The sequence below is a fragment of the Lipotes vexillifer genome, unplaced genomic scaffold (genome assembly GCF_000442215.2).
Source record: "Lipotes vexillifer unplaced genomic scaffold, Lipotes_vexillifer_v1.1 scaffold1197, whole genome shotgun sequence".
Lineage (NCBI taxonomy): Eukaryota > Metazoa > Chordata > Mammalia > Artiodactyla > Lipotidae > Lipotes > Lipotes vexillifer.
The window spans coordinates 30,057-53,806 of record NW_006780020.1 but is presented as its reverse complement, the minus strand read 5'-3'; the positions used below and the strand labels follow the sequence as shown (position 1 = coordinate 53,806).

The following is a 23,750-nucleotide window of genomic DNA, read 5'->3' as shown; positions in this document are numbered from 1 at the left end:
GGCTCAGCGGCCATGGCTCGCGGGCCCAGCCGCTCCGCGGCATGTGGGATCTTCCTGGACTGGGGCACGAACCCGTGTCCCCTGCATCGGCACGCGGACTCTCAACCACTGTGCCACCAGGGAAGCCCTACATGTAATTCTTTTACTCCACAAATGCAGGGTCTCTGAAGTTCCTTTTTTTTTTTGCATAAAATCTTGGTAGAGAGACCCCATGTAGTTTTAAAACATCTATATGGCTTGACCTTTAAAGGCTCTCTGATCTTAGCAATCTCATCCCTCATGAAGCTAAAATGTCAGGAGAGCATTGAACTCACTGAGATTCTCAAAGCCACACAGATGAACAGGGAGAGAACGGAGAGGTAGATATGGAGTCGCTTCCCACCAAACCGCTTCCTCATATATTCTGGCATGGTCATCACCTTCAGAGACAGACATCAGCAGGGATTCACTTTCAGGGTTCAGCACATTCAGATCATTCAACATTTATTAAGCACCTGTGGGCAGGTGACTGTGTGTGGCACCTTCAGAAGACACAAGTGAGAAAGGCACAGTCCCTTGGGAAAGCAGCAAGGCTGGAATGCATACAGGCATTGGAATCAGGCAATCTTGGGATCTGTTCCCAGATCCAACATTTACTGGAAATGTGACCTTTGGCAAATGACAATCTCTCTGAACCTCTGTTTTCTCATCTGTAAAGTGGGGCTTTAATATGAAGGTAGATGTAAAATACCTACCACAACACCAAATGCATGGTAGACACTCAACAAATATTTTTTATTTTCACCAATAATGTTGCAGTCTAGCAAAAACAATATAAATAATGAACCATAATTAGGATTACATAATAAATTGATAATTCAACAAATTGCAGATATATATTCAGGTGTATATTTACGTGATTATCTTTATTGAAGAAAAGAGAGTTATATTAACTCTTATGTAGAGAAAAATCTGAGGTTATCATTACTGAAATATGAGATCAGCTATGTGATCAGGTGCATTTTTCTGGTTCCTTCATAGTAGTTTGAGCTCATGATTTCATCTCCCCCAGTATAAAGAATGTTAAATAAACATTTATATAATATTATCAAAAGCAAGAAGGGGAATTCTTGGGGCTCAGAAACTGTGCAGAACCCCCTCAAAGATGGTAAGCTATGTCCAAGAACACATGCATGAGTTCTGTGGTGTGTATTCTTACACCAAAGAGAGCAGAGCTTGTTCAAGCCTGACACTAGAAGGGACTCAGGATAAGCAAAGAGGGATTATATGGTGACCTGCAGAGGTACTAGACGGAAGGCTTGCCCCCTGGACACCGTCATCCCAGGAATTAACCCAGGATATAGCACCCCTCAGCCTGCGCACAAGCTGCAGAAGGAATAAGCATGGGAGCTAGGCTCAGAGAGGCAGAGCAGTGCCCTAGCTGGTTGGTAACACCGAAGTTGAAGGGGAGCCACCAGAGCATGGTATTTCCAACCCCTCATTAAAAAAAACAACAAACTACCTTACAAACATCAGAATGGCAAAAATCAGAATAAAGGAAAATACCATGTGTTGGTGAGAATGTGGGAAAATGGGAACCCCCACAACAGTGATCAGCAAGAGGACAGTGGATCACAGCCGTTTTCAAGAGCGATCCGGCAGCACTTAGCGGTCTTATGTAAATGTAAGCCCAGAAATCCTGGGACTAATGATATTACCCAGGTTTCATGACTTTGCAGAAAGAATGAGTGAATAAATGAATGCTAGAAAACTGCACCAGAGAACACCTGTGGATGCTCACCCCTGCCTTGATGTATATGGGGACCACCCTAGGACCAGCAACAGCAGCAAGGCCTACAAGAAACCAAGAACAGAGTGGAAATTAGAGAGGTTTGGCTTGTGGGATTTTTCACTTCATGACCTCTGAGTTTGAAAATAAAATGCTTACTTGGATCCTGTCCCACTCAACCAGTTATGATCCCAAGACAGCTGTGGGTCCCTTACCTCTGTTTCCATGATTCAGAGGTCACCATTTCCTGGGGCTTAGGATGTGACAAAAGATGTATGGTGAAAAGTAGACAAAGAGTAAGAGATAAGAGCTCAGCTGGACCACTAGAAGGTCATACAATCTTTGCCAAAAGGAATTATTCTTGAATGTCAGGAATTTCTTTCTCAAACCAATGAGAAAGAAATTTAGAGATAGAAGAATATTCCCAGTGACTGCCCCCAAGTCTTGCCATATATAATAATGATAATGGTATAGTCTTACATGAATATTAATGTTTGCAAAGAGCCTTCACTTATATCACTCATGCTGTTCTTACAACACTAGGTGAGGCAGATGTGATAAGCACAGTTATTCCTGTTTTATGGAGGGGAACCCAAGCCTCGCAGAGATTAAGGAAGCCCAAGGTCACAGGCTAAAAGAGCCAGGCTCTCAGCAACCTGTTAATCACACCCACTGGGGCCATAGGGTATTTTGTCCACACTTCTGGAGGCTGGCCCCTTTCTGGAGTGCATGGCACTATCAAAACAAAACTCGGACCATAGGGCATGTGTGGAGTTTGGGTCCATTCTGGAGTCTCTGATACTACTAAAGTAAAACTAGGGGCAAAATCTTCAACAAGGGAGGGGCACAGTTATTTGTGATGACATAAGGTCACTCTCTGAGTCTATCCAGGGATGGTCTGTTTATACATTTGCTATGATCCAACTTTCTTCCACATAAGCATCTCCCTCTGACTGATAGGCATATATATGCATGTGCAAACACTAGAAAGGATAAGAGACTAGACCTGAAAAAACTCAGTCAACTCAAGAAATATTTATAGCATGTGCTCAGTCAAATGCTGGATGATGGGGTAGTGTGAGTGACACGAGAGGAGATGGTCCCTAGTACTTAAGGAACTTAGGATCTAATTAAGAAGACACAGCTTCTACTGCTGAGATGGCAGTAGAACAATTAGGAACTTAATCACCAAGTCTTGAATTTTCGATCTACTAGCTCTAAATCATTCACTCCTTACTATGCTATCACTTTCTTGGTCAATTTCTACTCATCCATCTGGCATCAGCCCCAGGAAGCTCCCTGGACATGTGCCAAGTCCCAGCCACCATCTAGGATGGATGCTCCTTCTGTGCGAGGTCTCTCAACACTGCATGCATACTTCTCTCTTTGTAGTTTCTACACTGTAGTGAATGTTTATCTGTCTCTCTCACTGGGATGTAAGCTTCTCAAAAGAAGGGATCATTACTTTTACATTTTTAAATTTCCTGCATCTAATTCAGAACTGGATATATAGTGTAATAGCTCAGGGAGGAGAGATAGAAGTGAGAGCTAAAATGATCAAGGGGGTCAAGTGATAGTGGGGATTAAATGATATAGAAATGACATTCCTGGTGGGAATAACTGCTTTAGTGAAATCTCAGAGGTGGGGAATGATGTGACTGGAATGACCCAGGCAGAATGGGCCACACAGGGAAGGCCCTGAGGTTTATCAAGGGATGGGTTAAGAAAAGGAGAAACAGAAATCAAACCAAAGAGGAGTTTGTCCTATACAGACAGACTCCCAGACAAACATACCTAGAGTTCTGATTTAAAGGAAAAAGCTTATGATGCCACTTACATTCCATTCAAATGCTGCAATGGCGATTCCTGAATCCGCTCCTATCCCTGTCAGCCCCACGAAGTGGCACACTGCCGATATTACTGGCAAAGAGAGAGGCGTTCAGCTGGAATCCAAGAAAACAGACTAGGATCAGACTTCTTGAAAGCAGGTGAATGTTAAGATGTTTCCATCACTTCTCCTTAGGGCAGGAGTCAGTGAGCTAGAGCTCATGGCCTAAATTTAGCCAGTCACCAGTTTTTGCATGGTTGGTAGATAAGAATGTTTTCATACTTTTGAATAGTTTTTAAAAATCTTAAGAAGAATGATATTTTGTGAAATGTGAAATTATATGAAATTCAAATCTCAGTGTCCATAGATAGTTTTATTGGAATACAGTCACACTCATTGGTCTTACGTATTGACTAAGGCTGCTTCTGTGCTACAACAGTAGTTGTGTTGTTGCAGCACACTGTATGGCCCATGAGCTCTAAAATACTTACAATCTAGCACTTTATGGAAAAACTTTCTTTATTTTTTTAAAAATAAATTTATTTGTTTATTTATTTTTGGCTGCATTGGGTCTTCGTTGTTGGGTCTTTGTTGCTGTGTGTGGGCTTTCTCTAGTTGCAGCGAGCTGGGGCTACTCTTCGTTGCAGTGAGCGGTCTTCTCATCGTGGTGGCTTCTCTTTTTGCAGAGCTCGGGCTCTAGGCACGTGGGCTTCAGTAGTTGTGGAGAGCAGCCTTCAGTAGTTGTGGCACGTGGGCTCAGTAGCTGTGGCTTGCGGGCTCTAGAGTGCAGGCTCAGTAGTTGTGGCGCAGGGCTTACTTGCTCCATGGCACGTGGGATCTTCCCGGACCAGGGCTCAAACCCATGTCCCCTGCATTGGCAGGTGGATTCTCAAGCACTACGCCAACCAGGGAAGTCCCTGGAAAAGCTTTCTGACCCCCTCCTTAGAGGAATATTAATCTATCTACTTGGATGCTCTGAGTCGAGCCTGTCCTTGGCCAAGAACTGCCAGACCTCCCATCGGACCCTTCAGTCAGCCTCAAGGACTCCAAAGCTGGGTAGGAGGGAAATCCTCTCCATCCTCCTGACCCTAAAGACCCTCTTCTCATCCACCTCCCTTTCTGTCATGTTGTCTACTGTTCTTAAGTCTCAACAATCAAGAGAGATCTCTTGAGTGAGCACGGGTGAGCACTAGTCCTGCCAGAACTGAATTGAAGTGTGGGACCCCTGCTATACTCTTTCTCCTGTTTTCTCCTCTTCAGCCCTCTATAAGATCACCTTTTCTCTTCAGGTATTTGGGGACAGGGGATGGGATTGAGCTTGTCTATAGCTATGGGATTGGTTGAGCCTTGAATATTTCATAAAAACAGTCCTAAGAAGGCACTGTCTGATTGGACACCATGATGAATACCCAGTTTGAGCTTGCAGTCAGTCTGCTTCAACCGCCTGGCCAGGTCATTTCCTAATCTCCACTTACCTTCATACTACCTAGTCAGCAGATCTGTGAAGGAAGCATGTGCTGAGCACCCACTGTATACCCATGTACCCAACCCACTGATGACACTGTATGGGTTCTGAGGAGAAGATGCACCCTTTGCTGCAATGGCACTCTTGCTAAGGAAGCCAGACATCAAAACCCAGCAAGGAAGACACCAACTGGGCAAGAATCAAAGAGGCATCACCATTTGACCACCATCATAACTGCATAGAACACATATCTGCCATCATATATCTGACATCATAACTGCATAGAACAAAGGACTAGACATGCTGGTGGTTGTACAGGGGGAAGCTTCTCAGAGAAAGCAGGGCTTGAGCTGGGTGTTGAAGGAGGGAAGCAGAGAGGGACACGCATCCAAACAAGAGGGCAGCAGCATTAGCTCAGGGCTGGGACCAAGGAAGGAGTGTGCTGGGGATCATAAGGAGCCAAGGCAGAAGATTTTTGATGAGGACCAGGATTAGAGAATATGAAGCAGAGCCAGACTGACTCTTCCCAAATGCCACACTGCATCTGTTCTCATAATTGTTGACGTACTATTATTTACTGGAACGACAGGGCAGAGCTCTGAGGTCAGGGGTTTAGAAAAAGAGACACCAGCAAGTAGGCAACCAATGCACCTCACAAGTGATCAGTATTCCCCATGCTGATTTGCCCTCAAACACACACACTGGAAATTTATCTCCAGGAAGCTCTGACCCACTCACCGGCCACCAGGTCGCATCTCAATCAGCCAGGAAGAAGCCTCCAGCAGTGCCCCGGTTAGTCCTCAGCATTGCCTGAGCAGAAGGGAAGACATGTAAGGGTCAAATGTCAGCAGGTGCCCCGAGATGCCCCAGATGCTCTGGCCAGGGCGCTGATGGAAGTGACCTTTTCCAGCACTCCTAAAGAGAAACATTATCCTGGAAACTGTGATATAGCACCAATTTTTAAAGGACTTCAAAATCACATCTTCATAGAAACCAAGGAACTTTAAGAAATCATATTCCTCAACTTCTGTCCTAATTGTTTTGTTTATTTTCGTTGATGAAAACAATGTGAGGTATCGCTAAAGCTGTGCTTGGAAGGAAATTTGCAGCCTCCAGGTCATGACTTAAAAGAAAGAATGGGGCTTCCCTGGTGGCACAGTGGTTGAGAGTCTGCCTGCCGATGCAGGGGACACGGGTTCGTGCCCTGGTCCAGGAGGATCCCACATGCCGTGGAGCGGCGGGGCCCGTGAGCCATGGCCACTGAGCCTGCGCATCCGGAGCCTGTGCTCCGCAACGGGAGAGGCCACAACAGTGAGAGGCCCGCGTACAGCAAAAAAAAAAAAAAAAAAAAAAAAAGAAAGAAAGAATGAACGTAAATGAATTAAGCATCCAACTCAACTAAGTTAGAAAGTGAGCAAAGGAACATAAAATAAATGAGGTAATAAAACAACATCTTTATTCATTATGCCAGGTGCTGGAGGTGCCGAACAGAATAAGTCTGAAGTCTCACTGCTGGCCCCGTTCACACGATGGGGTTGTTAGAAGAATAAATTAGCTCAGTGCAAGCATTACTGATGTCACACATGAGAAAATGACTGTGAGCGAAGGACAATGAAACCTGTGACAGCTGGTAATGTCCTCTCAGCTTCGTCACATCACACTTTTCCCTCTCTCAGACATTTTGCCCCCCAAGACGTGTGCCCACCCTGAACACCCCACTAAGCTCCTACATACCCACAGCCCAACAGCCATCACCACCACGAAATATACAACAATGACGGAGATGTCGGCAGCATTTTGGTTGCACTCTGATATCTCAGGAGGGTCCAGCGTCTCAGTCACAGTGCTGGGGCTTAACATGCTGGCCATGGCTGCAGGAACTGTTTTCCCCATCCCAGGGATGGCTGTTTTCTCATATGAGCTCTGGGTTAATGATCAGGCTTGAGCAGGTGGGGAGCATTATCAGAGCCATCTCCTGGCCAGGAGGACCCTTAAACCTCTTCTCTGAAGCTCTGAGACACTGGCCCTCCAGCAGTCATGTTGGACCAGGTGGAGTGTGGGAAGGAGGGGTGAGAGATGAGAAATGGGGTGAAATTGGAGGTGGGTAGTGGGGTGTTACTGAGTGGAAAGACAGGGTCTTTAAGAAGATTTGACCAGGCTGAGTGAGGATTAGGGAGAGATAAAGGGGACAGAAAGGGGGGAAGGAAAGAGGTGAACGGTCCAGAAAAGAGTTAGGAGGACAGGTGGTAAGGGTCCCTTACAGAGCAGATAAGATTCCTGACCAAGGAATTATATCCCTTGAAGGTGAAGTAATTTTGCATTTCCTAGGTTTCCAAGCTCTATGTTTCTTTGGAACAGGTAATATAAATCAAGCTTTATATTACACATCAGGACAGTGGTGGCCCATGCAGGAAAGGGGAAGTGATTCTATGAGCACTGCATACTGAAGGGTTGGGGCAGGGCTGTGGAGTGGGCTGGGTCAGAGGTTTTTTTTTTTTTTTTTTTTTTGCTGAACGCTGGCCTCTCACTGTTGTGGCCTCTCCCATTGCGGAGCACAGGCTCCGGACGCGCAGGCTCAGCGACCATGGCTCACGGGGCCAGCCGCTCGGCGGCACGTGGGATCTTCCCAGACCGGGGCACGAACCTGTGTCCCCTAGCATCGGCAGGCGGACTCTTAACCACTGCGCCACCAGGGAAGCCCGGGTCAGAGGTTTTGACAACGGGTGAATCAACCTAAAAGCATGTGATAGTGATTCTCAGGACTCAGATATATACCCAGATGTGGGCTTGCGTGATCATATGGTAGTTCTATTTTTAATTTTTTGAGGAACGTCCATACTGTTTGCCATAATGACTATATCAATTTACATTCTCACCAGTGGTGCATAGGGGTTCCCTTTTCTCCAGATTCTTGCCAACACTTGTTAAGTGCTTGTCTTTTTTATAACAGTCATCCTAACAAGTATAAGCTGATATTTTAGTTCTGATTTGCATTTCCCTAATGTTTAGTGATGTTGAGCATTTTTTCATATACCTGTTGGCAATTCATACATCTTCTTTGGAAAAATTTCTATTTAGGTCCTTTGCCCATTTTATTTTTTAAAAGATTTATTATTTATTTATTTAATTTTTATTTTTGGCTGTGTTGGGTCTTAGTTGCGGCACGCGGGATCTTCGTTGAGGCATGTGGGATCTTTCCTGTGGTGCACGGGCTTCCCTCTAGTTGTGGCATGGGGGTTTTCTCTCTCTAGTTGTGGCGTGCAGGCTCCAAGGTGCATTGGCTCTGTAGTTGTGACGCACGGGCTCCAGAGCACGTGGGCTCTGTAGTTTGCAGCACACGGGCTCTAGTTGAGGTGTGTGAGCTCAGTAGTTGTGGCACCCGGGCTTAGTTGCTCCGCAGCATGTGGGATCTTAATTCTCCGACCAGGGATTGAACCCACATCCCCTGCATTGTAAGATGGATTCTTTACCACTGGACCACCAGGGAAGTCCCATCTTTGCCCATGTTAAAATCAGGTTGTTTGTTTTTGCTTTTGAGTTGAAGAGTTCTCTGTATATTTTAGATATTAACCCCTTACCAGATATATGGTTTGCAAATACTTTCTCCTATTCTGTAGGTTGCCTTTTCATTTTGTTGATTGTTCTCTTTGCTGTGCAGAAACTTTTTAGTTTGATGTAGTCTCAGTCTAGTTTTTCTTTTCTTGCCTGGATTTTTGATGTCATGTCCAAAAAAAGTCACTGCCAAGACCAAGGTCGAGGAGATTTTCCCCTATATTTTCTTCTAGGAATTTACAGTTTCAGGTCTTACATTTAAGTCTTCAATCCATTTCAAGTTAATTTTTTGCATGTTGTAAGATAGGGATTCAATTTAATTCTTTTGCATATGGTATACACTTTTCCCAGCACCATTTATTGAAGAGACTATCCTTTTTCATTGTGTGTTCTTGGCATCTTTGTCAAAGATTAACTGACCATTTTCTCGGGTTTATTTCTGGGCTCTTGATTCTTTTCCATTGGTTGATGTGTCTCTTTTTATCCCAGAATTATACTATTTTGATTACTATACTTTGTAATTTAGTTTGAAATCCTAAAGTGTGATGCCTCTGGTTTTGTTCTTTTTTCTCAAGATTTGTCTGTCTATTTGGAAACTTTTTTTTAAAGATTCATTTATTTTATTTTTGGCTGTGTTGTGTCTTTGTTGCTGCATGCGGGCTTTTCTCTAGTTGTGGCGACTGGGGGTTACTCTTTTTTGCGGTGCCCGGGCTTCTCATTGTGGTGGCTTCTCTTGTTGCAGAGCATGGGCTCTAGGTGCATGGGCTTCAGTAATTGTGGCACACGGACTCAGTAGTTGTGGCACACAGGCTTAGTTGCTCCATGCCATGTGGGATCTTCCTGGACCAGGGCTCGAACCCATGTCCCCTGCATTGGCAGGCAGATTCTTAACCAGTGCACCACCAGGGAAGCCCCTGTCTATTTGGAAACTTTTGTGGCAGGATTTTCCCCCTATATCTGTGAAAAAATATCATTGGTGTTTTAATGGGGATTTCATTGAATCTACAGATTGCTTTAGGTAGTGTGGATATTTTGACAATATTAATTCTTCCAGTCCATGAACATGGGATATCATCCCATTTATTTATATCTTCTTCAGTTTCTTTCATCAAAGTTTTATAGTTTTCAGTATACAGATTTGTCACTTCCTGGGTTAAATTCAAATTTATTCCTAAGTATTTTATTCTTTTTGATGCTATTATAAATGAGACTTTCATTTATTTCTTTTTCAGATAGTTCATTGTTAGTGTATAGAAATGCAACTGATTTTTGTGTGTTGATTTTGTATCCTCAACTTTACTGAATTTGTTTATTAGTTTGAACAGTATTTTTTTTGTGTGTGTGGAGTCTTTAGGATTTTCTAAATTTTAGGATTTCTTGCCTAATTGTTCTGGCTAGGACTATCGGTACTATGTTAAATAGGAGTGGTGAGAATGGGCAGCCTTGTTTGATTCCTGATCTCAGAAGAAAAGCTTTCAGGTTTTCACCATTGAGTATGATGTTAGCTGTGGGCTTGTCAGATATGGCCTTTATTGCATTGAGGTAAGTTTCTTCCATACCTGAGAAGTATGAGAGTTGAGAGTTGTTGAGAGTTTTAATCATTAAAAGGTGTTGAATTTTGTTAAATGCTTTTTCTGCATCTGTTTTCACGTCTGTAGATGGGACTCCAATCAGTGAGTCAGCCACCTGGGCGTGGGCTCATCTTCTAAAAATTTCCCTCCTTGGTCTTGGACTCCATCAGGGATTCACACAATTCCCAAAGGCACTTTTGCCCACGGAAGGATACCAAATTATTGTTTCTGAGGAGGAATACTAGCCAGGAACCTCCTATTCCACCATCTTGCTGATGTCACCTCATGAACTCCCATACCATTTTGAAGATGTCTTTTTCTTTGTTGAACATTTGCTTGATTGTTGTCAACCTTTGACTGTTTTCCATTTTTTCCACAATGTTCTGGTTGGTTTTTCGATCTTTCTGTTGGTGAATGAAATCTTGGAATGTCCTAGTCCACCATTTTCCTGGTCATCTTATGTTTATAATGGAGTTCTGTAGACTGAGACATCTCATCAGGTCATTACTGCTCCCTCCCACACTCTCCCAGAGATCCTATCCTGTGTAAGGCATTCGTGCACATCTGTCCTTTCCTCTGCTCTGCAAGCAACATCTGTGTGCATTTCTGACCATTTAAATGCAGGACAAGAAGTAAAATTGATGAAATAAGAGCCTCAATAGGAGCCGAGAGGAAAATCGAATGGGTCCCAATACAGGAAAATAGGAGTAGAGCTAAGTTAACTAAACCTTAATTTAACATAAAAGAAGTTTGCAGCACAGCTGTATCTCACTAGGAAAAAAATTTAAAGATCGACCTTAGAATTGTGACGAAAGAAACGGAAGAACAGCTTCAAGGCTAACAGCACATTTTGACTTCTGTAAGAAAGTTGCTTTGCTTGCTTGCTTGGGGCAGGAAGAACCGGGTTCCTGATTGGCTGATTCAAAATTAAACAGCTCCCTCCCGCCTTGGGAACTTCCCGCCCTGTGAAGGGTATAAAAGCCTCGCCCGACTGTTAGTCGGGGTCTCACTCACTTCTCTCCGAGTGGGACCCTGTCAGGACAGTTTGTGTAAGCTTCTATACTTGTACTTGTATAAATCCTTTGCTAATCTTTCTACTTGATGTTGGTGATTCTCGGGTGTCCTTGGTTGGGACACGGGTCGCATTTACCGGGGAACTCGACTCCAGGCGTGTGGCTCCCGGACCGCAACAGAATAAGGCAAGAAAAAGTCACTTTTTAGAGAGCTCTGTGAACCTGAGCCCAAGACCCTCATAAAGCATGAGGAAATCTGCACGAGAGAAAGGACTTGGTTAGCTCCCACAAAAGGACACATATTTATAACTTGCCTTTACCAAATAAATAAACCCATCAAGCAGCAGGTCTCCTTTGGATCATTTTTCTTTCTGAGTAAGAAGTTTCTGTTGAGCATCACATTGTCTTCCACCTATAGGCCTGGAGTTTTGACCCTCTGAGCTCCTACCTCATCCTGTGGGCAGGATGGAGGCTCAAGGTGCTGCATCCCTGCCTTCTGAAGCCCTTGCTCTGCTAGGCTATGTGGCTTCAGCTTCTCTAGTTCCAGCAGCTGCACTCACATACTCTCATCTCATGCCCAGGGACAGGGAGAAGGAGGAGGAGGGAATCTGGGCACGAGGACACCTCAGAGACCTGTGGGTATACAATTCCTGAATATTGACCAGTCTGGAAAAATTGGTAAAGTAACTTTATTAGTTTATTACTCCAGAAGAGGAACAAGCTCTACTGCCTTCTCTGGGAAATCTATAGAGAAGAGTTGGTGTGAAAACTGTTTTTGCATATATATGATTCTGGGTTAGTCCATGGGAATGGTTCCATCCACCTCCTGTGTCCTCATCTCCCTGCTGAAGTCACAATGCCTTCTGTCTGCTACCTGTCATATAAAGCACCCCTCCCCTCCCCCACCACAAGCCTCTTGTTCCTTTCCTCATCTGCCTAGGCTTTCCCCACCTCACCACCTTCGGCAGTTGGCACACACATCAGACTTCTGCCACCTCCTGGATGTCCCTTGACCTTAAATGATGCAGAGGTTTTATGCCTTCTATTTCTTCTCCTTACAATGTCCTTTCTGCTATCCGTTTAGAATTACAAGAAGTTCTACCTTCTCCAGGAGACCCAGATATAAAGAGCCATATGGTAAGGGGCTGTGTTAATTGTAACATTAAGGCTAGGATAGCGTGTGACAGGTAGGTGTCATGAAAACGATGTGCGCTGCAAACTCTTGTAACGCAGTTAGAACAAGAAAAGCCCCAGGATTAATCAATCAGGTCTTTGGAAGAGAGGGAGTTCAACTTGAACCAGCAGGGGGTACTGTGGGACTAATCGTGGGTAGTCTGCTCTCGGCTGCTCCCTGGAGGATGAACCCCAAGCTTGAGGGCAGGAGACTTTTGCTCACCATGGGGGACTTTGCAGCTGTGTCCCCCTGGGAGGGGTATCAGTGGAGTCATAGGTGATGATCTATGAATTATTCAGCAGAATTCTGGGAGACCTACTCAATTTTTCTTGAGATTTACTGGTTCTAAAATAGTTAGCTTGGTTCTGTGGTCTTCTGTGGTTCAGAATTTTATTTCTTTGGATCCCCAAAGGCATCATTTTTATATAATATTATATATATAATACAATATATAATTTATATTATACCATATCATATTATATATAATATACAATTTATAATATGTGATCTATATTATAGTATAGTATAGTATAATATAATAGGGGTCTCAGAGTGGTTCTTGGGCTGCATATCAGGCAGGTGGCCTTCCTGACCATCTCTGGGCTCCAACCTGAGGAGGAGGCCGATTATTACTGCTCAGTGTGGGACAGCAGCCTCAGAGCTCACACAGTGCTGCAGACACAAACCCTGAGCTTCCCCAGCCTCACCCAGCACCTGGGGGAACTCACAGAGCACTGTTTAACTGGCCCATGAAAAGACAAGGGCTGGGTTCCAACTGACAATAGCGTGTGCTATTCAGGAGCATTAAAAATAATATGAGATAGAAAAAAAGAAATGAGTTAAAATGACTGGACCTACACAATCGGTAAATGTATATTTATCATTGTGAATATATTTGTGACAACTTAAAGATATATACATTCACACACAGTAAAAATTGGTAAAAAAGATTACAAGGTTTAACTAAGGGAATATATTTATTTCCAGATTTTTCTTTTCTATTCCAATTGGAGATGCTAGATTCACATGCTCGGGTCATCAGCCACCAGCCTGCCTTCTTCTTCTGCCCTTGGCACATGCCCTGATATCTGATTCTGGGGATCTTTCTTCCTTTCTGCCATGGATACCGCTTGACATCCTACAGATCCAAACTTATGCATCAGACTTTTTTGAGGCTTCTTTGGCCCAACTTCCCTCTGCTCCTCAACATGCATAAAGGGTAATTTCCCATGTGTGTGCTCCTGTTGCACCCTTTAACTGCCCTTTCACATATGTGTGCAGTGTCTGGAAACAGCAGGCAAAGTTGGAGCTGTAGGGGTACAGTTGACAGAGACTGACATTTAAAAAAATTGATATTTTTCCAACGAAATAAAAATCCAGATGTGAAAGCATCACTGTTCCAGTGGCGGATCTTCTGAGACATCTACTCACTCTGTTATCTGAGGTAATGACACCAGGAAAAAATTACAGTACAAAAAGAACATGTGCTAAGTGTTATCACAGTGACCAGAGGATGTAGCCCCTGTGGCCAGCAGGGGGCGCTTGTGATGTCCAGAGAGCGCAGGTGTGCTAGACAGCTGATAAACCACTCAGCTTGCTCGAGAGTATTTGGGTAAACTGTGTTCTCACTAATGTGTGACTTTTCTTCACCTGTGATGCCTCCTTATCACCCTATGAGATCCTAGGTCTGGCTCTCCCATTGCTTCAGATTTGAGTCAGATCCTTTTCTTCTAGAGTCTTTGCCCAAATCTGGTCCAGGAAGGACTGATAGACAGTGAGGATCCAGAAGGTGGATAGAGTAAGTCTGTTCCTAGGAGAGTCTGGCTAGAGAAGCAAACACAGCTTGTGGGCATAATACCCACCATGGACCTTCTGGAGACAGAGCTCTGAGGCGTTTCCAACGTGCCCCAGAGCATTTTCCCCTCAGCCTTTTATAAATGGGGCATTTTCCAGGGGTTTAGGTGAAGGGGCTCCCCGGGGTCAGACGGGTTCTACCTTTATCCTCTGGTCTATAAGAAGCAGTCCTCTGTTACTAGACTCACACACCTCTGTCTCAGTATATTGGTCACTTGGTTAGAAGGTCACCACCTTCTGCAATGGAAGCCTTAGAAATGTAAGCAATTTTGATGCAGCCTTGCATCAACAGCTGTCATTCTGAAGCGCTGTAAATGTGATTGATGTTTGTTGTTCCCTGGACTATGGCCTGAGGGGAAAGACTGATTACTACTGCAGACCTGGAATAATAGCCTTGCACTACGATCTTGGCCTTGGGAAAGTGGGCCAAGGCATCCCCTCTGCACCCTTTGCTCAGTCATTTACTTCCCTATCACAACATGTGACCAACACTAGCTCACTGGGGATATTTCTGCTGTCACTTCTGCCACCAGCACCTGAAGAACTAAAGTATTTGGGTCTTTAGAAATGTCTACTTGTGTGGTCCCATCAAAGCTTAGACCTAATCTTTTTTTTTGGCCGTGCCATGCGGCTTGCAGGATCTTAGTTACCCTGACCAGGGATTGAACCCGGGCCACGGCAGTGAAAATGCCAACTTCTAACCACTGGACCGCCAGGGAATTCCTGATTACTCTTTTTAAATTGCATTGTCCATGGTTACAGAACAATGTTGAATAATAATGGAGGTAATGGGCAACTTTACCTTTTCCTGATCTTAGTGGAAGGATTAAGTGAGATGCTGACTTTAAGACTAAATTATACATGTGTGCAAGAGAGAGCGTATTACCATATTATAAATGTATCTGTCTGTTTTTATTTTCTTAACTGGTTTTTCTTAGGAAAAGTTGTTAAATTTGGTGAAAGTCTCTTTCAGTATCTATTGAGACAATCTGATCTTATCTTTTGATCTATTATTATGGCATATTATATTAAAAGATTTCTTAATATTGATCCAAACTTTCATTTCTGGAATAAATTCCAGTTGGTAATGGCATTTCAGTTTATTAATCTGGTATTACATTCAATTTGTTAAGATTTTACTTAGAAATTTTATATCCATATTTAATGATATTGATCTGTAACTGTCCTCTTTTTGTATTTCTTTGTCAGGTTTAAGTAGCAGTGTTATAAAGCTTTCTATGAGAACTAGGAAATTTTCCCTCTTTTCCAGTGCTTTGGAAAAAATTATGAAGCAAACAAATTGAAATCATCTGATCTTTGAAGATTTGTTAGAAGTTTTCTATTAAGCTACGTGGGCCTCATGTCTTTCTGTGGAGTAGTGCCAAAACAACATTCTCTATTTTTTTCCTAAGGAAAGTAGTCTGTTTAGATGTTTTATCTTTAATGGGACCAACTTTGCATTTTCCAAGGATGTATACATCTCATCTAGTTTTTTTTTCAATGGAAGTTATCTCTTTAGGATTTTTTTCATTTTCATTTTTCAATATTTTCCACATATTTGACTTTATACATTTTCATTGAAAAAGTTAGTAAGTGGTTTTCCTATTCTGCCATTTAAAAAAAGATTTTGATGTGCCAGTTAGATTTACTATTTTTTATCCTCTACCCCATAACCTGTTACTTTTCTTGTGATGGGGAGATGGGTTGTTTCTCACTTGTCTTTTTAATTTTCTTGTACCTGGTAGAACTCTAAATTTCTTCCCCTTGCTTGTGTTTTCCTTCACAAGATGGTTCCCACAGAGCTCTCCAGCCTTCCTTTTAAGGAGGAGATGGAATCACCCCAAATGTCCATTGACAGATGAATGATAAACTAAGTATGGTATATATACATACATCAGAATATTATTCAGCCTTAAAAAGAAAGGAAATCCTGTCACATGCTACAACGTGGATGAGTAGAGGATATTATGATTAGTGATTTAGGCAGTTATAAAAAGACAAAGACTGTGTGAATCTACTTATATGAAATATTTAAAGTAGTCAGATTCATAGAAACAGTAGAATTGCAGTTGGGGGAGTTGAGGGGATAGAGAGATGGAGAATTATTGTTTAATGAATATAGAGTTTCAGTTTTTTAAGATGAAAATTTCTGGAGATCTGTCATATAACAATGTCAATATACCCAACACTATTGAACTGCACACTTAAAAATGGTTAAGACAGTGAGTTTTATATTATTTGTTTTTAGCAAAATTTTTTTAAAAAGAAGCTGGGCCAGAGATGAAGGGTGCTGCTGAAGCATAGGCATGGAGTATGTAATGGAAGTCAGGGTGTGTGAACACTGATAGGAGGTAATACCATCTACATTTTCACTCACCTTGTGTGGCAGAATAGCATGTCCATCCCCTCAGGGTATTGGCAACAAGCCACAGCTGTGGTGACACTGGCTATGACCATGCCACCAAAGGAAGTCATAGGTGTTTTCATAAGACAACATAGTGGCCATAGAATCTCCAAATACCATTTAACCTCATCCTACTTCAGAATCACCAACTCTAATAATATAATTTCCTTAATAGAAAGGCCCAAATTGGGCTTAAACTCTTCAACATAAAAATAAAAGTAGTAATACCCAACTGGTCCACAAAATGAGAAACTAAAATGTATATGGACTCTTCTTTCTACCCTACCCAGGTATCCAATTGATCACTAACTTTGTAGATTCTCTCTCCAAAGCTCTTTCAAATTCATCAGGTCCTGTTGACTTTCCATTCTAATGTCTTATTTGAAACCTTCATTGCACTTATTGATTATGGGCTATGATTGAATTGACCCCTGATTGACACCTGGCCCCTCCCCTCACTGCATCCTCAGATTCCTTCTCCTTTCCAGGCATCTGGCATCTTCTGATGGTGAAGTCTGGTCCCAATTCCAAGATTCCTAGTTCTTCTTGCCTGAATAGCTGGGCTCCTTTCAGTGAATGGCTCAGAATCTCACCCCGCATGGTCCCTCCTGGAGAGGGGAGTGTCCTTGCTTCCATTTCCTTCCAAACAGAGCTCATTCTGGTGATATTTATCACCTCCTTTAACACAAAGTGACTCTAAATGTCTGGACCAGAGTAGTGGCCCTTGGTGCATCTAGAGAGATGTGAAGGTTTAAATGTATTTTGATCATAGCACGCTGCACAGACACACCCTGGACTGACCGCTGGAATTGTGAGGGGTGCAGATTGGGGAAGGCAGGAGTCCTGAGCAACAGCACCTGCCCAGGGTCGGCATGTGTCCTGCATCCACCAGAGGGCGCTGTGTCCTATGCACCTGCTTGATGCTCTCCAGTTTCTCAGCTGATTCCCTCCCCTCTTGCAGGTGTTCCTGTGACCTCACTGGGGTGAATAACACCTCCCTCCTACAGTCTCTCTTCTTATCAAGTGGAGCCAAGGCTAAGGTTGAAGGAGGGATTTGAACAGCCTCCAGAAAGGGGAATATTTGCATGGAGACCTCCTACCCTCAGGAACAGGGTAACATATAAGAAGGGTTGGTGGGCTCAGGCCTGGCTGTGAGGCTCAGAAAGCAGAGCCTGGGGGTGTCTTCACCATGGCCTGGGCTCTTCTCCTCCTCACTCTCTTCGCTCACTGCACAGGTGGACGCCTGCAGGGAATTCTGGGAGGGCTCCTGTTTGTCACCTGGGAGGATGACCTCTCCCCCCTCCCTAGGAATGGGATCTGTCCTATCCTCACTGGGTCTTGGGCAGAGGTGGTGTTGACTCAGCCCCGCTCTGTGTCGGGGTCTCTGGAGCAGAAGGTCACTATCTCTTGCACCCGCAGCAGTGGTAACATTGGGAGTTACTATGTGCACAGCACCCGGGCAGTGCACCCACCACCGTAATCTACAAGGATGACCAAAGACCCTCCGGAGTTCCCAGTCATTTCTTTGGCTCCATTGACACTTCCTCCAGTGTTGCCTACCTGACCATCTCTGGGCTGCAGCCTGAGGACAAGGCCAACTACTACTGTCAGTCTGGTTATGACAGCAACAAGGACACAGCGCTCCAGACCCATGGAGAAGTGAGATCAAAATTCCCTAGAGCCTCCCTGTCCTGGGTCTGCCCTTGACCCATCCCCACCAGGGAGGGCTGAGTTTTTCCCTGTGCTCTTCTTGAAGGCTCAAGCTGGAATTTTCATGAGTTCCTCTCTTTTCTTTCCAAATTATAATTTTTTCCTCTCATGTCTTGATAGATGATCTCATAATCCTTTGCAATCACTGCATGGAGGAGATTTAGTTCAAATCAGGGTTTCTGAACCTCGGTATTCCTTGTGGAGGGGCTGTTCTGTGTATTGAGGACATTTAGAAGCATCCTTGGGCCCCACACATCAGATGCGAGTAACAACCTACTCTCCATATTGTGACACACAAAAAGCCTCCAGCCATTTTCAAATGTCCCATAGGAGGGCAAAGTCACCCCAGTTTGAGAACTACAGGTTTTAAAAGAGCATGATCTCAGCTATTAGGAAGGCTTTGGCTTTGAATCCTGTTTATACCATCAGCTGGATGTATGGATGTATCATCGCCCTATGCTTCTGTTTTCCCAACTTAGGCAAAACAATAACTCAAATGATTGTTTTGATGGATGAATAACATTCTAAGCATCATGAGATCAGAGAACCTATGACCCAATCATATGGAATCTCCTTCCAACTGGAGTGTGATTTTTGGCCAGATTAGGTGTGTGATTAATATTTTAAAACTTTTTACAAAGCACATGAAAATCTCTCTTCATTTATTCCCACAGGGAGCATTTTTCACGCATGGGATACAAAGATGAAGACATGAAAAGGTCCAGTACTCTTAACAGTTTACATTTTAAGATGGGTATGAGGAAACAGACGAGGACAGCAGCAAAGATGGGTGTATTAAAATGTCCTTTCTTTGGGCTTCCCTGGTGGCACAGTGGTTGACAGTCAGCCTGCCACTGCAGGGGACGCGGGTTCGTGCCCTGGTCCGCGAGGATCCCACATGCCACGGAGCGGCTGGGCTCACCAGAGCGGCTGGGCCCGTGAGCCATGGCCGCTAAGCCTACGCATCTGGAGGCTGTGCTCTGCAACGGGAGAGGCCACAGCAGTGGGAGGTCCACGTACTGCAAAAAAAAAAAAGAAAAAATAATGTCCTTTCTTTTACCAGAGTGTTTAGGTTCAAATTTTGGCTCTGGTTCTATTCGGTTCTCTTCAAATTTTGGTCCTTGGACTTCCACTGGACTATATGTTCAGTACATATAGTCTCCACTAGCAGAATGTGGGTATTTATATTTCAATTTAAGTTAATTAAAATTAAGTAAAAATTTAAATTCTATTTCTCAGTCACACTTGCTGCACTTCAACTGCTCAATGGTTGCATGTGCCTCATGGCTACCATTTTTGAGAGTGCAGGTATAGAACATTTCTACCATGGCAGGAAGTTCTACTGGACAGTGCTGACTTGAACAATTCACTTGTCACTCAGGGAGACAGGCAGCCCATTTAGTAAAAAGTATTCTTGTGAAAACTCTTCTGTGTGCTGTGAGCCATGGTTCTTTTGGATACAACTCTAGGGTATCATGGTTTTTTTTGCGGTACGCGGGCCTCTCACTGCCGTGGCCTCTCCCGCTGCAGAGCACAGGCTCCGGATGCGCAGGCTCAGCGGCCATGGCTCACGGGCCCAGCCGCTCCACGGCACGTGGGATCTTCCCAGACCGGGGCACGAACCCGTGTCCCCTGCATCGGCAGGTGGACTCTCAACCACTGTGCCACCAGGGAAGCCCGGGTGTCATTTTTTATGTGCATGAATTTTAACCAGGGAGTGACAATAATAAAAAGAGTAAAAGAGAGATCTGGATATGCAGACTGAAAAGGCTCCCGACCATCCTGGCAAGTATCCTATGGGGGACAGGTGAGATTTCTAATGCTCCTGCTGGCCTTTAGGGTATGCTCCACCCTGTGTCAATGTGGGGCCTTTAAGATCCCAGATTTGTGTCTTGTGTGGACTGATCTGGTGTTGGTAGCCGATCTCCAAGATGCTCTTAATGGTCACTGACTCCTGGTATTCTTGCCCTCGTACATACTGATTAGAGATGACCTGTGAAACTAATGGAATATTGAGGAAATGACCGTGTATGACTTTCAACGCTACATCATAAAGGACTTCCATTGTGCTGTCTTAGATCACTCACTCTGGGGAAGGCAGTTGCCATGCTGTGAAGACTCTCAAGGAGCCCTATGGGGAGGTTCACGTGTCAAGGGTCTGAGACCTTGTGCAACCAGCCTTGTGACTCAGCCAAACTGGAAGCTGGTCCACCAGCCCCAGTCAAGCCTTTCTATGACCATCACCTGGTCAAAATCTTGACTGTAACCTAACGAACGAACTTGAGCCAGAAACGCCCTTCCAGGCTGTTGCCAACTCCCTGATTCTCAGAAACTGTGGAATCATACATGTTGTTGTTCTTAGCTTCTAATTTTGGAGAAATTTGATGTGAGGAAATAGATAATGAATACATTAAGAGATGGACATGGCGATGTGGAGAGGGTGTAGGCATTGGTGGGGTTAAGCCTTAATGTCTACTGTTAGTGAAATGTGATGAGACCACACTGGACTCCCTCGCTGCATATGATGTCAATGGATTGCCTAATGGCTTTTTCTTATAGCCCATGGCTTCATTATAAATGTCCCATATGAATTATGCACAACCATTATGCCTTGTCAAGCTTCTTTGAGTAAATCTTTTTTTTTTTTTTGCGGTACGCAGGCTTCTCACTGTTGGGGCCTCTCCCGTTGCGGAGCACAGGCTCCGGACGCGCAGGCTCAGCGGCCATGGCTCATGGGCCCAGCCGCTCTGCGGCATGTGGGATCTTCCCGGACCGGGGCACGAACCTGTGTCCCCTGCATCGGCAGGCGGACTCTCAACCACTGCGCCACCAGGGAAGCCCCTTTGGGTAAATCTTTGACTATAAGATAATCGAAGGACACGGGCCTCTTCCACACTTTGATATTTCAGTATTGAATTCCTTAAAACAAGGTACCTGACCCTCTTTATTATCTTTATTTTTCACTCCCCCACCTTTATCAGATGTAAAGATTTATGTAGACAGTCATCTTATGTATTCCTTTGAATAATAAGAAGAATCTGTGTACATTTCTGCCCCTTAACTAAAAGATAGAGATGTTGCTTTAACAAGAGGGGTCACCCAATGGTAAAGATGAAAAAAAAATATATATAGCAGGTCCGAATTCAGTTGAGCTAGGGAGTGAAGTGAACCTCCCAAACTAGATTTTAGAAGAGACTCTCATCTTTTTGTCTACCTAATCAGGAGAGAGTCAAGTCCTGGATTTTGATGGAATATGTCCATAATAGGAGGAAAAAACAACACTTTAGAGCTCATCAGCCAATATGGCATTGAAGACCCTCTTCAAGCCAGGAGAGCAAAGGAAGAGGAAGGAAGAGAGAGCCTCTGGTGTTGGCAATCTTACCACAAAGACAATGGTGAGTTTCACCTCGTGAACATCCGGGGGCCTCACGAAGTGAACTGATGAAGAACATTAGTATCTTCTGTTGACAAAGGCTGGTGTTGCCCCTGGGAACATCTTCACCTCTCTGTTCTCTCTGTCTCTTGTCTCAGCCACAGCGGCCTTCTTTCAACTCCCTCACATCTGGCACACTACTGGCTTGTTCCATTCTTTTCATAAATATTTCTGGAATGGATGGAACCATTTTTCTAAGTGAGAAGTAGCCATGATGCTGATCTTTTAGGGTCCTTTGTCCAGACTGTGCTGACTCACTCACAGTCAGCACAGTGTAGGAATGTTGGGAAGAACATCTTCTGTAGCAGAGAAAGAGCAACAAAGAAACATGCTGTGGCCTGACAACAAAAGCATCCAAAAAATGTCAGACCCAGAAATATGAGACGTTTTGCCATTTCCCAATACCCTACACTATTTGGTGTCTCTGAATATTTGAACACTCTGCTATACCTTCTGAGAACCCTGCCCTTCTCTAGAAGTGTTGCTTGCTTTGTTGCTCCACAAACAAGACCACTACTCTCCAGTCCATTCCGACCCAGATGACCAGTCACCTCCTTCCTGTTGCTCTCTTGAATGAGCTGCTCAAGTCTTTGTTCCCAAAGCCGTCTGCTTTCCCACCTCGCTGCAGCCTTCGTCACCTGGTATGGTGGTCATATTTCTTTCACCTTAAAATCTAGAAAGAACTCAGTTGAGAAGGATGTTTCTTAATATCAATTATCAATGGACACTACAGGGTGTGGTCCACAGATATTTCCGGAATGACAGTGACCAGGCTTTCAGACCGACGCGCCGTTAACATAATTTCCACAAAGTGAAGTTTGAATTCATTGCGCAGTAGGGGGCGCTGTGGGATTTCCCCAGGTCTGCACAGTGGGTGCCCTCTGCTGTGTAATCCCTCACACTCTCCAGGGCTGGGGCTGTTTGCTGGTGGAGACTCAGCTGCTGTGTCCTCTCTGGGCTGGGCAGGGTCTCCTGCTCAATGGTCTGTGTCAGGTCCCAGCAGCTGCTTCCTCCCTAGTCACTCCCATGGGGCAGGCTCTGAGTCTCACCCATCAGCCCCTCTGTCTAAAGAACCAAGTGCAGACCTCAGCTGGTCCTCAGGGTGGAACAGAGGTCTCCGGTGTGGGAAACAAATTTACATGAGTAGCGCCTCCTCCCTGAGGCCACTGAAGGAGATAAGAGATGTCTGGGCAGCCCAGCTCCAGTTCAGGTGTCTCAGGAGGGCTGCGTTCACCATGGCCTGGACTCCTCTCCTCCTCATGCTCCTGTCTCACTGCACAGGTGGGGACATTCCTCAGAGACACAGAGCAGCCCCATAGTCTATGTTAGCCTCTCTGGCTCAGAATCTCAGGCAACTCAACTGTAGTCCCGGCCCCAGCACCCATATGTGTCTATGTTTGCAGGTGCCCTCTCCCAGCCTGTGCTGACTCAGCCATCCTCCCTCTCCTCATATCTGGGAGCATCAGCCAGACTCACCTGCACCCTGAACAGTGGCTTCAATGTTGGTAATTTCTGGATACGTTGGTACCAGCAGAAGCCAGGGAACCCTCCCAGGTATCTTCTTACTTTCCACTCAGATTCAGACAAGCACCAGGGCTCTGGAGTCCCCAGCAGATTGTCTGGATCCAATGATGCATCAACTAATGCTGGAACTTTGCTCATCTCTGGACTCCAGCCTGAGGACGAGGCCGACTATTACTGTGCTACATATCACGGCAACTCAAAGGCTTTCACAGTGCTCCAGACCATGGGGAAGTGAGACAAAAACCTCCCCACTGCTCTGCTCTGCTCACAAAGGAAGCCTGGAAGTTTCTTCCACCTCCCCCAGCATTGGGTGGGCCCTCAGAACTGCACAGACAGAACCTCTCAGACATCCCTCAGTCCTGGGCCAGAGACCCTCAGGTTGTGGCCACATCAGGGTCAGAAGAGACCTTGGCCCACAGGTCCTATCCCCTTGACTCCCCAGGTTCACTTCCTA

General features: G+C 44.6%; 2 protein-coding genes across 2 annotated transcripts in view; one reads left to right on the top strand and one right to left on the bottom strand.

The window, feature by feature from the left end:
- The window catches only part of LOC103091279 (low affinity sodium-glucose cotransporter-like), a 12,156-nt gene extending 5,226 nt beyond the window's left edge, over positions 1 to 6,930 (bottom strand). The window contains 6 exon segments of the mRNA XM_082930966.1: positions 315 to 419; positions 1,781 to 1,803; positions 1,806 to 1,833; positions 3,606 to 3,674; positions 3,676 to 3,711; positions 6,796 to 6,930. Coding sequence (XP_082787092.1) covers positions 315 to 419; positions 1,781 to 1,803; positions 1,806 to 1,833; positions 3,606 to 3,674; positions 3,676 to 3,711; positions 6,796 to 6,930 — 396 coding nt within the window.
- Positions 6,931 to 7,098: 168 nt separating this feature from the next.
- Positions 7,099 to 23,531, top strand: LOC103091002 (immunoglobulin omega chain-like). The gene is made up of 6 exons (XM_007453194.1): positions 7,099 to 7,130; positions 17,938 to 18,105; positions 18,180 to 18,288; positions 22,682 to 22,754; positions 22,844 to 23,053; positions 23,176 to 23,531. Exons 1-6 carry the CDS (start codon positions 7,099 to 7,101, stop codon positions 23,529 to 23,531), a joined length of 948 nt encoding a protein of 315 aa, XP_007453256.1.
- Positions 23,532 to 23,750: the final 219 nt, after the last annotated feature.